The sequence below is a fragment of the Callorhinus ursinus genome, unplaced genomic scaffold (assembly GCF_003265705.2).
Source record: "Callorhinus ursinus isolate GAN/ISIS: 27379988/994484 unplaced genomic scaffold, GSC_fseal_2.0 scaffold4, whole genome shotgun sequence".
NCBI lineage: Eukaryota > Metazoa > Chordata > Mammalia > Carnivora > Otariidae > Callorhinus > Callorhinus ursinus.
Window position 1 is genome coordinate 121,688,461 of NW_027397066.1, and position 16,455 is coordinate 121,704,915.

The following is a 16,455-nucleotide window of genomic DNA, read 5'->3' on the forward strand; positions in this document are numbered from 1 at the left end:
TTTCCTCCCTTCGAGAGTCTGAGGCCATTGAAGGCCTTTTGCATTTCTGCTTCTTTCCTCCTGTCATGCACCTGGTTACTTTGTTGTACCTCTCCTAAACAGTAAGGGTGACAGGATGCAGAAATAAAAGGAGGGAGAAATCCCAGAGAGACATTTGCCAGCAGCATCTCTGAAAAAGAGCATCTGTGTGAGAAGGTTGTGGTGGTAGCAGAAGTTGGGTGGGGCTGGGGGTTCGTATGGATCTGAGTGTTTGGAGCTACTGATTAAAAGTGATTAAGGAATATTAGTGAATTTCTTTTATTCATCTCATGGTAGATTCTACCACAAGCATTTACACATTGCCTGTCTCTTTCTACTAGGTATGGGAATTAAGAAGCCAGTATCTAAGAATCTGATGAACTATAATCAACTAAAGAAAGACTTTCTGAAGCATGTAAGAATCTTTTTGCTTGTCACCCAACAGTGGATCCCTGGGGTGGTGTCCATAAGTGTGCATAGTGTGGCAGTGAGGACAGTGGTGTGTGTATGTGCAGAGTTGGTATGAAGGTGATCCCAAATTTACAATCAAGTGACGAATAGAAAAGTAGATTGCTCTGATGAGCATTCTTTCTTAAAGCATCATGAACATTCGTGTATAGCTCTCTCCAGTTGTTGTGGAAACAAGCCTCAAAGAGGCTTACGGGAATTGGAAATTTCTCTTGTACTGCCCAATTTTTCATTAGCGATATCAGTGATTTGCTGGATTCTGCCTCTTGCAAAAAAGGCAATGAGTTCTCAGATTGTCCTTCCTTCCTGGGACCCACCCTGGGTGCCCACTGTCCGGGGCTCTCTCTCCTCAGATGCTTGTTCTGCCATCCACTATCTATCATCTCTGTTCCCCTTCACATGGCCCTCCAGAGCAGGGGCTTTGTCTTGCCTGATCAGACTTTCTCAAGATCCAGTAATTTTTTTAACAGGATGCTAAAATGGATTTTTTTTTTTTTTTTTTTTAGATTTTACTTATTTATTTGACAGAGAGAGACAGCGAGAGCAGGAACACAAGCAGGGGGAGTGGGAGAGGGAGAAGCAGGCTTCCCATGGAGCAGGGAGCCCAATGTGGGGCTCGATCCCAGGACCCTGGGATCATGACCTGAGCTGAAGGCAGACACCTAATGACTGAGCCACCCAGGTGCCCCTAAAATGGAATTCTTTTTATGTCTTAAGAGTTCTGGCAGAGATTCCTAAACAATGAGTTGAAAAAAGGAATAAAAACTAGTTTCTGCAAGCACTCCACTGACTTCACCTCATTTAATATAAAAGTTACAATTATTCTTGCTTTCCTCTTACTTTTGTTTATTAAGATTTATCTTTAAACTGACTCAAAAAAAAAAAAATCCCAGCCTCACCTTAAGTAATTATATTTGTGACACCATGGATTTGGTATTCTAGTTATGTGTATTAGGAAAAAAAAAACCCACAAAAACCTGACCATTAAAAGAAGTGTTACTCAAGTACCACTTAACATCATCACAAGAACCACTGGTTATATACACATAGCACTTTGGAAAATGCTAGTCTATGGGCACCAACTAGCTAATCTGACAAAGTTAGCTAATGGGGCAGGTTTGGACAGCCCACCTGGGCTCCCAGGTAACTAGTCCACTGAATGATGGCCTTCCAGAAACTGTTTCTTGATTTTTCTGCTTTAGGAATTGATAACTTTCCTCGGGAGTATGGCCAGCACGAGGAGGCAGGGCCGTGGTAGGCTGTGGAGGGGGAGTTCTTTGGGGGCGTTTGGAGGTGGGCAGTCTACTAAAAGAAACATTGTGCGAGGGTCCAGGGGCATCCCTTCACCGTAGGGTTGCGGCATCCTTCTAGGAAGGGTAGATGATTTCCTGAAAGTATATATTACTGCTAGCTGGGCCTCCTGGGGGTTGCTTGGGAGAATCATTAACTATTGCTAAATAAATAAATCCCTCTTGCTGCACGGAGCTGTACTGGCGCCAAGCAATTCCACTGCCAGTGGCTGCAGCTGTTGCGGGGAACAGTTGCCTTTCTCTTTGAGGTACTTCCCGGCCCCCACCCCTAAAGTGAGTTTCCTATCCTCACAGTAGCCTCTTTTCAGTCAACAATTCCTGACAAATTAGTGGCGTTACATCCTACTCTTGTTTTTATGGTACAACAGGCTGAAAGTATTCCCCCCAGCCCACCTCCCCCACCTCCGCCCGAGTTCACACCGTGAATATGGTGCACTTGTTTGGGAAACCTTGGGCCTGAAGTTCTGACCACAAAAATAAATCATGACCTTTAATTTATTAGACAAGGCAAAATCTTAATTATTTTTAGAGGTGCTGTATTTTGGGGGAGGAGAACAAGCATCGAGATGTAAAATGCACAAATTCCCCGCGTCATCGGCAACAAGTAGGGATTGAAGGTAATTTTCAGCAACCGGTAAGGATTGGATGGTTGAAATGTTCACCCACCATTAACAATGTTCTCACTTTTTAAAAAGTATTTGCCCGGTGGCTAATGCCTTGGTAACCATCTTCTTACTGTCGGTATTTCTGGGTCCTATCTTCAAGAAACTCACGTTGTAAAACTGGAAAGCAGAGCAATCACACCCAGGAATTCCAGCCTTAAGGAACAGTAGGGAAGACAGGGAAAGAATCTTAACCACTAAGGGATGATTAAGCAAGGCCAGAAGCAGTGGTAGTTCGGTTGTGATTCCAGAGTCCCTGCATTTTTTTCTCTCTCTCCTGCTTATTGACTGGCCTTCCTGACAGAGGCACGATATATGTTAACAGGAAGGTTAACGGAGATGGAAGAAGATGCAGGGATAATCCCAACTCCTCCTCAAGAATGAGGTCTTTGCAATGCATTCCCAGTGCCGTGCAAAAAGTAACCTCTGCGGACGGACGAGGGCTAACAACGCCGCCATCTTCCTCCAGCTTCAGGAACAGGGTAATTCCTCAAGCAAGGCGGGCTCGTCTGAAGACTCACAAGGGGATCAGTACTCCGATTACAGTCTGGGAGCACCGGTATCGTCACCTAGCTGAGTCGCAAAACCAAGTCCCAAAGGTGGAGGCCTGCAGTTTGCTTAATTAACCACTCCGAGGTAGGAGAGGGCCCGCTACTATCTAGACCCTCACAGGCTGGCTTTCTGGGACACTTTCCCGGGCTTCCAACACCCCCAGCCCTCAATTTTCTCTCTCTCTTAAATTGGAGGCGGGAGCAAAAGTTATCGTTATAATCAGTACCGATTTTTTAAAAGGAAATACTTGGGAGTCACACTTCTCCACAAGAGCCACAGAAATGGTGCTGTGGCCCCGACAGCTGTGGGCTGCAGCGTGGAGGAGCCAGTCCCTTCCATCTGGGAGACCCGGGATGGGTAGGGCCGCAGGGGCGTGAGAAAGGCTTTTTTGTATTCAGAGCACTAGCCCAGGGGAGCCGCAGGCTTCTTCGGCCGGCCTTCCCTCCGCGCGGGGTGCCGCGGCATAGCAGCTGCGCCCGCGCCGTCGGGCCGGCGGGGGCGACGCGAGGCGCGTCGGACTGGGAGCTGGGGGCGGGGAGATCGCGGCCTTTCACGCCCCGGCTCTCCCCGGAGGGGCCTCGCGGCCCCGAAGCCCCGCCCACGGCCCGCCCCTCTGTCCGCCGCGAGCTTCCTCTCCCACTCCCTCTGCCCCCGCCTCCCTCCGCGCTGCGCCCCGCCTCCGCAGCCCTCCCCCCGCGTCCCGTCCGCCGCGCGCCCTCCGGTGCGGAGCGCGCTGGAGGCGGGGCCCGGGGCCGGCGGCCGTGGAGGCGGTGCGGAGACCCGGCGCGCGGGAAGGAACCCGCCGTGGTCTCGGGCGGCAAAGGGCCCCAGCGGCTGGTGTCCTCTGAGGGCAGGCGGAACTGTGTGGTAACGAAAGTAGCTGCCTCCTACCCCTTCCTCCCCGCCTCCCGCCCCGCCCTCTGGCCCCAGCTCCATTTACTTCCATTTACCCAGACCGTCTTTTCATGATTCCTGCTGAATAGGAAAGGTAATTCATTAAAAGTCGTACCACCACCGCGGCCCTGCGCCCCGCCCCCCCGGCGCCCCGCTCCGAAACTCCTTGTGGTTATTTTTGTTCTTTAGCCCAGGTTAAGCTAAATACATTCCCGGGAAGCCATCTGGTCTGGTTCCCGGGATCCCTTCGTATGGTTTCCATTAAGCTCGCCAAACCGTGCATTGAAAATGCAGCCTTGGAGCCTCTCAGGAACCTCCAGGATTTTTGCCTTTTCCAGCCTCGTTTAGAGAAATCTCAGGCAGAGGGAGGTAAAAGCCTCTGTTTAAGTTCTGAGTCCAGTACCCTATGGTCCTGGTCTTATGCTGTAATTAATATGCTTTACTACTCAGAGGAAATACAGTTCTGCATGTTAACTGGTATCATTCATTCATTGATTCATTCATTCATTATTTGTTTGCTATATGCGAAGCATTGCTTATTAGAATTCTGTTTTAATTCTAAAACTCTTATGTTAACAGCTTTACAGATGAGTTTACACAATAACCTGGCCACAGAAATTGAGTTCGACCAGCAACATTTGTGTGGTTGGGTTTACACCTTTTCCTTTGTTGTCTCCCATTCCACCACCCGCCACAGACAAAAAAACAAATATTAGCTTGTGGGAAAATATTCCCTTACACATGAATTGGGGTTTGTGGTCCAAGAGAAAAGGAACCAGCCAGGTTCATAAAATCATAGTGTCATAATTGCAAAGTTCCTTAGAATTCACCAAAAATAAGCCTGTTGGTTTATTGAGAAGACTCAGAAAGTGTAGGGGCTCAGAGGTCACTGGGCTTTCAGTACTGTGGCCTAATTCGGGGAGGAGCCCGAGACATCAAGTGCCTTATCATATACTGCAAAAAGGACTTTGATCAAGCTCAATTCAGTTGTAGGACATCCTGTTTCCCCTGCTCTTCCCTCTGCAGTTTTCCCTGTGTGCTCTGCTCTGGCTCTCGCCTGTGGGGAGTTACAGCCCTTTCTTGCCTCCCCTAACCTAGGCTTCACTCCCTTCTTGCTCTTTTTCTTCCCTTCCTATCTCCCCACCCCACCCGAGCCCTGACTATGAGATTTTATTTGGGTTTTTTAAAATGAAACCAGGTGCTGCCTAAAACAAAAGCAAAGTAATAACAAGGAAAGACTATCCAACGCCTAAGGAATGTGCTGAGTTTTATGACTCAGGCTGTCCTGGCAAAGAACTCCGACTTACATGGAGAGGTGGGTGGCACAGAGCTCGGACCATACATGGCAGCCCTGGCCTCCCCAGATAGGCACGGTCAAGGCAGCCTGTGACTCATTTTCATAAAACCAGAGACTCCTGTTCCTTGTGGGACAAGACTTCCTGGAGGCTAGAGCCAAAGGACCTTCAGGCTTTTCCCTATGGGGCCCGTTCAGCCTGACCTAGCAGGGGCCACCTTGAGGTTTGCAGGGGAAGGGAGCCCGGGCAGAAGGCCTTCCCCCGGGAAAGAAAACAGGCTTGCTGGACTTGGGCAAGGGTTTTGGTGCACTGAAGTGCTGAGTAACGTGTGTGCTGCAAAGTGACATAAAAGTTAGCTTGTATAGTACTGGAGGCAGTGGCTTGGGAGCTCCAGGTGACACAGGATTGTCACACTGCCTTGGAGGAGGGGAATGTGGCCGAGCTGCTGGGAGCCCAAGGGGTGTTTGCTCTCTTTGCAGTAACGTGAGATGAAGAGCGCAGGAAAAGCTGGTCGGATTCGGGCACCGTTTGTGGGTGACATTGCTAATGCAATCAGGAGTAAGAGCAGGAGTGGGGGGGGGGGGCTCTACATAAACATCCGAGAGACACCCAGGCACGCTTCGGCACATTCTGGGAATTCTTTGCACATGAGCATAGTAATGGGGTGAGGTGCACATTTTTTCGGTTACTAAGAGACAGGCTGAGAGCTCTCAGGAGAATGTCTCTCCTGGCAGAGGTGGTGGGAGGGGTCTGAACTTGGGTGACAAGGATGTGTTTGTGCTTCCTTCATTACACAGGCCTGGCTGGAATGGGACCGATCGTGCTGCTTCTGGTTTCCGCCACCTCAGAGAAGGCTGTCACTTTTGGAATGAGAATGAATCTTGCCTGGCATAAATGAGTTCTCCGTGCGGCAGCCTCTTAGAGTGGGACCTTATTTTTCCCTTTCTTCTTTCCTTTTTCTCTTTTCCCTTTCCATGGAATACCCGTTGAAAAGCTACAGTGACCATTCCATAATTGCAGGAGAAGCCCTGCTCCACTTTTTCATTAAAGTCTACTTACTGGGAAAAAGAAAGTCTTTTAAGGACCATGACTTCATAAATATTTATTTATAGTGTGAGCAGAACTCTGGTTCTGCAGGAGAATGGGCTCATTCAGTTTTATTTATGATGTGACACTCGGGTGAGTGACATCCGTCATCTGGGTCGGTCCTCCGCTCTGTTCCACTGAAGCATGTTTATGGAGTGATTATGCCTGCAGATATTTGCTATATTTAGCCCCTCTCCTCCCCTAACCCCCTCTTAGCCCTTTCAACTCCCCACACCAGCCAAAAGCCAAGCTTGTGGTCCAGGGAAGATTTGAACCCTAGTGACAAGGCGCAGGGGCTTGAACAAATGCAGCGGGAGCCGGGAGGCAATTAGAGCAGGAGCGACGGCCGTTATTAGAGCATTCGTACAACTAAGGTGCTTGTGCTGGGCCTGCGTCTAGCACGCGAGGGCCCTTAGCTGGGCAGAAAGCGCTTGACAGGTGATGGGCGCAAGCCCGAGTGACGGATGCAGATGGATCCTTCGGAAACTTTCCTTCCCAGGGAGCTTTCTCTGGACAGGCTCTCACAACCCTCAGATCTGTCACTGTGCACCTGGGGCTCTGGGGGCAGGGGATGTAGGAGCTCTGTGACCTCCGCTGGGTCAAGGTTTCTGGTGTAACCCGAGGCTGTCCCCGCTCAGCCACACCTGGCCCCTGGCTGGGGGCTGGCAGTTGCCCTTCATCAGCTGGGGAGGAGGGAGGGCCACCTTTGGCTTCTAGCTTTACAGCTGCACATGCCCCGGAGTAGGCATTCCAGGCTGGCCCCGGGCCCGCTCCCGGGCTCCGTGCTCCCTGTGATCAGCTTGGCCACCTATTGTTTATCCTGGGAAGGGCCAGGTCTTGGCACAGAGGCCTGAAGTGTTGCCAGCATTTTATTTTTAGAGACAGGAAAATGTTTGCTTTTTGGCAGCTGCTTTTTTTTTTTCTTTTTTCTTTTTTTTTTTCTTTTTGGCATACTCCAGGATGGTGTAAAAAAGTTCAAGTGAGAGATTCCAAGCCTTAAACTCATAGCATATGACATAGGCAACAGTCCCACGAACCTCTCAACAGGAGTCTTTGTGGAGCTAAACCTTTCATTAGCAGGCCTCTCGCGCAGAGTGAGTTCCGCTGGCTCCCCTGGGGCAGCAAGAGGCCTCTCGTCCACAGACCCCACGGACTGGACATCTAACGAGCCCCTTTGCGGTGCGCTCAGCTGGTCTGAGATTTTGTAGTTCTTACCTCCGTTCATTTCCTTCCCGACCAATTCATAATGTAGTCCAACTCGGTGGACAGAGTAAGAAGGCCAATCAGCCTGCCGAACCCAATGTTTGTCCCCCCTCCTCAGACCCACTGTCATTGTTGTCATGATGACTGGTGCAAAGCAGCCAGCTTCCATGGCACGAAGCACATCGCTACACTCAGAGAGTGCATTTCCGTGTTTTATTGGAATTACTATTTGCCCCAACACAGTCTCTTAAAACATATTTTTGCAGGTCCTGTGATTCTAGCTACTGACGATTTATCTGAAAGCCTCTTGTAAACTGTAATGACATACTAAGCAAGGGTGAAGTGGAATAGAAAGGAAAAACCAGAAACAGAATCACAAATACAGAGAAGGAACTGGTGGTTGCTGGAGGAGGAGGGGGTGGGGGGGGGATGAGTGAAATAGGGGAAGAGAATTGAGAGGTGCAAACTTCCAGATCTAAAATAAATCATGGAGATGAAAAGTACAGCCTAGGGAATGTAGTCAATAATATTGTGATAACTCTGTGTGGTGACAGATGGTGAGTACACTTACCATGGTGAGCACCGAGTAACTTATAGAATTGCCAAATCACTATGTTGTACACTTGAAACTGACACAACATTGTATGTAAATTATACTTCCATAATAAAGTTTTTAAAAAGTAAAGAATTTTCTTTTTTTCTAAGATTTTATTTATTTATTTGACAGAGAGGGACACAGCGAGAGAGGGAACACAAGCAGGGGGAGCGGGAGAGGGAGAAGCAGGCTTCCCGCGGAGCAGGGAGCCCGATGCGGGGCTCCACCTGAGCCGAAGGCAGATGCTTAACGACTGAGCCACCCAGGCTCCCCAAGAACTGTTTTCTACCTTCCCCTCTCTCCAACCTTTTCAAAAATTACTTTTTCTTCATTGAAGTATAGTTGGCACACAATGTTGCATTAGCTGCAAATGTACAACACAGTGACTTGACAAGTCTGCCTGTTATGCTGTGTTCATCACAAGTGTAGTTACCATCTGTCTCCATACCAATTGTCTCTATTGCAATACCACTGACTATACTCCCCATGCCGTATCTTTCATCCCCGTAATGTATTCATTCCATAACTGGAAGCCTGTACCTCTCCTTCCACTCATTTTGCTCATCTTTCCCCACCCCACCATGGCAACCACCACAAAAATAACCTTTTAATTTCACAGAAGTTAAAAACACATACATCCGGCTGACTCAGTTGGTAGAGCATGTGACTCTTGATCTTGGGGTCATGAGTTTGAGCCCCAGGGTGGGCATAGAGCTTAACTTAAAAAAAAAAAAATGAATACATTCTTTTTTGCCATTTGACTACCTTTTATATTCATATTTCTTTTTGCTGGAGTATATCCTTTGGTAGGTTATTGTTTTGTTCTCTTTTCTCTGCTAGAAAGTATCTTGTGGATAATTTTGAGGGCTTGTATGTCTGAGAATATAGTTTAATCTCTCTTTTGAGTGTGAGTTTGGCTTGTTACACAATTCTGAGTTTGAATTTATTTTTCCTGAACCTTTCTAAGCTGTCGTTCCATTATTTTCTTGAACCTTCTATGGTTGATCTGAATTTCACTCCTTCATAGGTAATCTATCTGTATCCTGTTTTATTTACCTTTTAGGACTTTTTCATTTTGATGTTTTGGAGTTTTCTTTTTCACATCTTTTCCACCTTGATGTTCTGGAGTTTTATTATGATATCTCTATGTGTCAGTTTATTTTTAAAGTTTTTCCTCCTTGGGACTGATAGGCTCTTTCAGTCAGAGAGCTCCAGTCTTTCTTTAGTTCTAGGATGTGGGGCAGTAAGGAAAAAACCGGAAAAGTTACATGGATCTATATACCAGAGTGCTAAGGAAGGGGAGGAAATGGACTGGGTGGCCTGAGTATTGGAGGGGGAATTTTAAGGGGTTCTAGAGAGAGGGAGAAGAGTAAGATTTGGAGGGATTCGTTGCCAGTAAGGTGAAGAAAATGTCCTCAGAAGATTTTTAAGATTTTACATGTACATCAAGAGTATATCCCCCTCTTTGGTGTTCTATGGAGAGGCTAAGACGTGAATTGCTGTTTCTGCTTTTTCTGTGGTACTGTTTCTTCTGTGATTTGATGCTGAGACTGAACCAGAAGACTGCCTTGGATTAATTAGTTATAGAAACAATTATTATTAATCATTAAGCAAGTATCTTTCTCTCTCTCTCCTCTCTTAACTTCTCTCCAGACCACAGGTTCTTCTTTTATATGATGAGGAAATGGAATTAGATGCTTTGAAGTTCTGCCATTTCTCCGACTCTCATTCCCTCTTTCTTCCTCATCTTTCATTTATCTACTTAAACATTTTTTAATGGCTAATAGCTTATAAGAAGCATAGACAAATAGTTTGTTCACTCATTCTGTAATGTGATTAGTCACCAAATGAGCTGATTATAGATTTGGACAGAGAAGACAGCACCTGACCAAGCTTATAGCAGGTTAGGACTCCTGTATAATGTCTGGCGTGTGAAGCTCTGCCAACCTCCCCAGTAGCTACTGCTCTGGACCGAGAAATTCATTCCATTGATTCTCTCGGTCCACCCATTGGAGTTGATAAGTGGCATAGAGGAGAGATTAGGGAAAGGCTCAACTTGTAACAGCATCTCTGAGCAAACAAAGGCAGAAGATGCCAACAAAATTAAAGTTATTCTTCTTGAAACCTAATCATTGAATCCATTTGTATTTTATCACGCGCATGTCTTTCCTCTTAAACAGCACTAAAAATAGTTATTAAACTTTTAAAAGTGTGAGGGATATAGGAGTCATCATCAAGGGTCCAAATTCTAGGAGATTTGGATTGCAAGATGGCTATTTCTTCCACTTCTAAATATACACATTAAAGTGTTTGATATGAAGAGACAGTAAACATATGTAGCCTGTATAATCTGAATTACTCTCTGAGCTAAACAGTAATTAGGGCTTGAGTAGCTGCAGCCCCACCACCCCTGACAAATACTGAGTGCCGAGTTGATAGACGTGGCTATTCTCATTAGAATTTGAGACATGCCTAAGTAGGAGTGCAGTGTATCATATTAATACCATTTTGATGTGTGGTGTGACCCTTTTCAGATGACTCAATACATAGCGATTGAGTGTTGGCAGGTGGGAGCCTGATGGTCTTGGGTAGGTTGGGAGATGGTGATGGGAATGAACTCTCAAGTGCTGAGACTATCAAGGTCAAGCTCTGCTGGCTCTCCCGAGTCTAGACTGAGGAATTTGTTCCATAGATTCTCTAGGTGCACCCATTGGAGTTGATGTGGGACATAGAGGAGAGAGATTTGGAAAAGGGAAACAACTCATGTTCATCCGACAAAAGCATCTCTGAAGGCAAGGCAGAAGATGCACACAACATTAAGTTCAGGAATCCTATGAAAATAGAGGGCAGCCAAGTGAAAGCGGTTCACTTGGATCTTCAAGGGAATTGGGTATTTCTTCAAGTTGCCATCAGCATTTCTTCTTTTCTGGAATGCAAGGTTTTCTCTACATTGTGTGTACCCAGTGCTCTGTCCATCTCCAGAGAGGGTATGTGCTTTCCAAATTATAGATATTCCTGCCCTTCTACAAAAAGTGTGATGGTGTAAGTTTTTTAAGACTCCGTTTCACAAAAAAACAACCACTTATTTACTTTATAATCTCATGATGCTGTACGGTATTTTCAATTTTGGGTTAATCTATAATGGATCATGGTTCCTAACTCCTTAGACTTCCTCCGTTCTCCTTCATCTTCTGTCTAGTCTTTACGTTCAACAAGTGTGCTCTATACATTTGTATTTAAATGCTCTTCTGGAATTTGGTGCCCGAGGAAAGCATCCATTTTTAAAGGGAGAGATTCTGAAATAATACCCACCCCTTGTCTTGAAAATGTAGGTTTTCATATAACAACGTTTGTAAAAGCAGGCCCACCTCTCAAGAAACACGTGACAAGTATCTAGCAGATGTCATTACTGCAAAGCATTCCCCTAAAAACCCTTAAATTTTCACTTCCTCTGGACTGGCTGCTTTAATGGAAGAGCCCGCCATGGTGACACATACCCTCTGCTTCTCAAAGTGTGGTCTGCGAGGCTCTGCCAGATGGTCTCCTTCAGAATAAATGCTTTCAATATGATAATGTTTATATATTTGTGTTTCTGGCATGAATTAATAATTTTCTCATGATATTTAATAAAAAACAGATTATTTCATTTCTATCTCATAAAATCCAGTACCTTTCTTCCCATTATGTCTGATGAGGGTGATTTTTCTCCCCTTGGGGGGATGACAGCAAGCAGGGATAGAATAATTGAGCTGTAGCTCTTTTTCCCCAGCTGAAGAAGTGGTGTGCAACCTAGAAGGATTTGAGATCCGTTGCTCTCCACAAAGGTCGGGTTTGCAAAGCCTTAGGAAGGGACAGTTAGTCAGGGCTCCAACATAAACAACCTCTCTTAAGCTTCAAGATTTACCCCCTGGGTCTAATATTCTGGAATTTGGTGACTAAGTCTGTGTTCTCTGGCCATATCCATCACGTTTTGTTTTTTTTTTTAAGAGACCTATCATATTCCCTTCTAAGCCTTCATCTTTCCACACCGAAATCCTTATTTTATTATTCTAGCCCCAGTAGAGGGGGGCTGGGGACTGACTTTCCATCTCTTGACCATCTTTTTTGCATTTTTCTAGATTCTCATGTTTAAAAGAAGTGCTACTAAATTTTATCCGTGCAGCCCATTTCCTACCGATGTCTTTGGCTAACAGAAACTGGTCCAGGCAGACTCAGCATGGTGTGAAGACAGACTTCATGCACTTCAAAGGATGAGTTATATCAAAAGTGATATGGAAAATTGGTGTGGAGTGTGGCTGGGGATTGTAATGTCAGCAGCTTACGCTTCTCCTCTTTGAAGGCATGTGAAGTAGGGAAAGGGGAAAGGGTAGATTTCCTTGAGAGAGAAGGGAAGACTGGGCATCTTTTGGCAATGGCCAGGCATCCATGATTTTTTTTCTCACTACCAAACTTAATACAAGAGCAGTCTTCTCTCCTTGTCACCAGATCCTCGCTGTCAATTCATTCTTTTACGTATAGGAGTTCGGTTTCCATCCCCAACCTATCACTGAAACCGCATCCTCAAAGATCATCAAGTTGGTAAAAGCTAAAATCCAAATTCACCCTACTCATCCCTCTGTCCGATGTCATATAAAAGTCTCTCTATCCTTGGCTTCTCTGAAATATTGCCTTTGTCTATGACTTCTCTGCCGGTTTCTTCTAAGTCTCCCGAGTTGCTTCCTCCTGCATCTCCACTAAGTTGGCATCTCCCAACATCCTGCCTTTGGCGCCTCTGCCATTGTTTGGGTGGTGCCATTGCTACCCCGATGTCATCACCTTGTCCGCTGGCCCCACCTCTCATCTTTGCATCCACAGATCTGATCATGAACTTTCTTCTGAGCTCTGGAATAAATTGTTTACAGTCTTTCCTACGAAAAATATCCGATTCACACAGGGAGCTATTGCAAGACACCTGGCAAGGATGCAAAGGACATGCACCAGTACGTTAAGTGTGGAAAGACTGGATTGATTCGTGAAAGACTTGGCAGATAAACACAACTCTGATGGATTGGCTGGCCAAAGAAAGGGAGGAAGAGAAAAGAGGAGGAGAGAGAAAAGGGGGCAAAGTTGAGCCCAGGTGTTATAGTTTGGGTCATTTGGAGGACGGTGTGCCCTTATTGAGCTAAGGAATACATGGCTGCCGGCAGGGGCAGGGGCAGGTCTGAGGGAGAGGATGATGGCTTCCCTTTAGGACATTCTGAACATATCACATCTCTCTGCCTTTTTTGTCAATCAAATCTTCCTTTGGTAGGGCTGCTAGAATTATCTTCCTAAAACAAAGGTCAGATCATGCCATTCTCCTCCTCAAATTTTTTTCTTAGCGCTTATTAACCACAGAGTTAGTTTAGACATTTAGTCTCCTTAACAAGGGGTTTGAAGCCCTGTGCAAGCTGGCTTTGTTTGGTTTCATTATAATCTTCTAGCACAACAGAACCCACCATGCAATTTCTCACCTTCTTGCCTTTTCTCAAGCTGTTCTCTCAATCTGGAATGCCCTCCCCTCTTCTGCCTAGAAAATTTCACTCATCATTTAGATTGCAGTTTGCATGGGATTACATCCCTCATAAAGCCTCCTCTCACCCTGGATGGGATTAGTAACTCTTTATTCAGTTTTTCCACGGCAATGTATGTGTATTTTTCCTGTTATTAGAATGCATTTGCTCAAATATGCATTTCTTCTGTTGGTTGATAAACTCTTCCAAGCTGGGAAACGTATCTTCTATGTCTCTCTTTCATACCGGCTGCTTACACATGACTTCCCACATATTTGTTGCTCATTAAGTAATGAATGTGAAGCAGAGAAATTGGTCAAGGTCAGAATGAAGGGGACTTTGGTTGGGCGGGAGAAGTGATCGGTAGGATAGACGTGGACTTGCTTTAGAATATGGCCAACTGGGACGGACACTCTGTGTGTGAAGAACAGTTGTGGGGAATAATAATGAGGGAGGCAATGGATCCTGGGTAATGTGAGGGGCTCATATTTAAAGACAGGATCTTGTGACATGAAGTCATGCATGTATACAATTTAGCCCTACTCACAGGAGACGAGCGAAATTGTAAAGTCCTTCATCAGCAGGAAATTATTATTCTGCCCATTTAAAAAGATACATGGTCTTTTTGTGTAACGGAGACTCCCACATATTTGGCTCTTGGGAGCTGCTAGGTCTATTGTCTGATGCAATAAAGAGATGGGACCTTGACTGATAGTATGGTGATGACCCATTGCTGTGCCCATTTATTTAATTGTAGAAAAGATGGGCAGGGGGATATTCTGATTAATGGGATTTCTTTGACCCTTAATTATTCTTTTCATATGTTACTCTTTGATCAACCTGTATTTATTTTCAGCAGCACAAAGGAAAAATGTAAAAAAAAATTATCTTTTAATAATGTGAATCCCAGAATAATAAAATTCATGGCCTTCCTTCTGGATGCTCTCACACAAATACATATCTATTATGTTTATATCTATATTATGTATACACTGTATGCATTCTTTATATGTATTTTCTAGGTATCTGTGTAACTATCCATTGGTCCATGCTTAGCCCCGTCCTCATTAGCAAAAGGACTGACTGCTGGCTGTGGGTCAGAGATAGAAAGAAACAGAGATCACCCATATCCTATTTTTACTTTCAATCAGCTGTTTTCCATGAGGACACACACTTCCCTGTTGAGCGCCAGATCCCTGGGAGATATATGTACAAAAGATACATGTATGAAAACAACTCCAGGCAAACCAAATGTAATCATTTTGTTCTTCTCTGAGGTCTGGCTGTCGACCCCTTTGTTGGACCCTCATTCATGGTAAGTTGGTACCTCTGAGAGATACCAGGCACCTCAGAAGGCTGAGGGATGACTCCTCTCTTCTGGCCTCATTTGGGCTCTCCTGTGGCTTCCCCAGGTCAAGGAGGCTCTCTGAGGTGGGAAGCAGCCAATGTCCCTGTCAAGTGACTTCCCCCTAATGGAGTCCTAGAAGAGCTCAATCCCATCACAGAAATCAAAAAGCAAACCCCAGAGGGCAGACTCTATCATATAGAGCCTTCACCTGCTTCTCATGTGCGACCCCTTCCATTCCGTAGCATCATGACCCAGCACTGTCCTTGGCTCTGCCCAACTCCAACCAGGGGGAAAGAGAGGAGCTTTGAGCTAACTCAGTAGGTTGGATATGTAGCCAACATTAGTTTAGAGGCCAAAGTGATGGCAATATTCTTGCCAAATATGGTAATTTCATTGGATACCTATTGTTCCCCATCTCACAAACTCACCTTCTTAAGCCAGCCTCTGCTACAGTAACCAGCTATGGTCAGGTATAATTGACAGCCCCTGACCTTATCTTCACCATGTGCCTCTCGAGTTCTGAACCATTGGCTTCTTTGTCACCTTTGTGGCTGCCTTTGGGAACCTACTCAGCCATCCTAAATCATGGCCAAACCTGGAAGTGCAAGGCAGTTAACACTCTGGGGCTACTCTAGCCCCTTCTTTCTTCCATCTCTTGGGCTGTCAATTCTGAGATACATTTACACGGCTTCTCATGAGAGTTTCTGGAGGGATTGCATCCCCCTGGTTCACAGCAGTGACCAGCTGGCCAATACATCTGGGGTTGGCTTTCCCTTCTTACTTGCTTCACTCTTTCTAGTACCCCATTTTGTTTCTGGAATTGCTTCCCAAAATAAATCTCAGGGTTCTGCTTTTTAGGGGGATCTAGAAAATAGATTGGTGGGGGGAGCCTACAAATGCGATCAAACCCATTGCATGGAGAATGTTGTAACAGACATTCTATTTGAAGTGGGACGTAAGAGGACAGGGGTTTGTTGGTCCTTTATAATACACACTGAAAAGTCTGTGGACCACTAATTAGGAATTTCATTTAAAATTAAAATAAGAGCACACTGAAACCAAGTGATGGCATCCCCTGTCTAGAAATCTTTTAAGATCTGAAACACATTGCTCATTCTGGGGTGGTGTGGGTGGAGCCCTACATTCAAGCCAGAAGATGGCTAGATAAATTTCCCTGATCCTAGACCAGTGTTTTCTCTTGGCTTTAATTGTCTGCTGATGGGGATAGATCAGTTATTTCCCTGTGTCTCTGTAAACACATGGAGCCTTTCCATCCAGTGGAAGTCCCTGGGAGCTTTCATAATGTGTTTAGAGTTTGGGGGCTAAGAGTTTCTTGGATTTTTGTTGTTGTTGTTGTTTGTTTTGTTTTGTTTTGTTTTTAGAGAGAGAGAGAGAATCTCAAGCAGACTTCATGCCTAGCACAGAGCCCGACATGGGGCTCCGTCTCACGACCCTGAGATGGTGACCGGACCCTGAGATCATGACCTGAGCCA

The 16,455-nt window shown here is 45.6% G+C and overlaps 1 protein-coding gene across 6 annotated transcripts in view; it reads left to right on the top strand.

Moving 5' to 3' along the window:
- Nucleotides 1–16,455, top strand: part of CUNH4orf51 (chromosome unknown C4orf51 homolog) — a 76,530-nt gene that overhangs the window by 26,025 nt on the left and 34,050 nt on the right. For 3 of the 6 annotated variants that reach the window (XM_073892318.1, XM_073892321.1, XM_073892320.1), the window contains exon 4: nt 360–433. In XM_073892318.1, coding sequence (XP_073748419.1) covers nt 360–433 — 74 coding nt within the window. Of the gene's footprint in view, nt 1–359; nt 434–2,783; nt 3,095–5,996; nt 7,882–16,455 lie in introns of those variants that run through there. The other 3 variants (XM_073892317.1, XM_073892319.1, XM_025874266.2) reach the window with 3 other exon arrangements.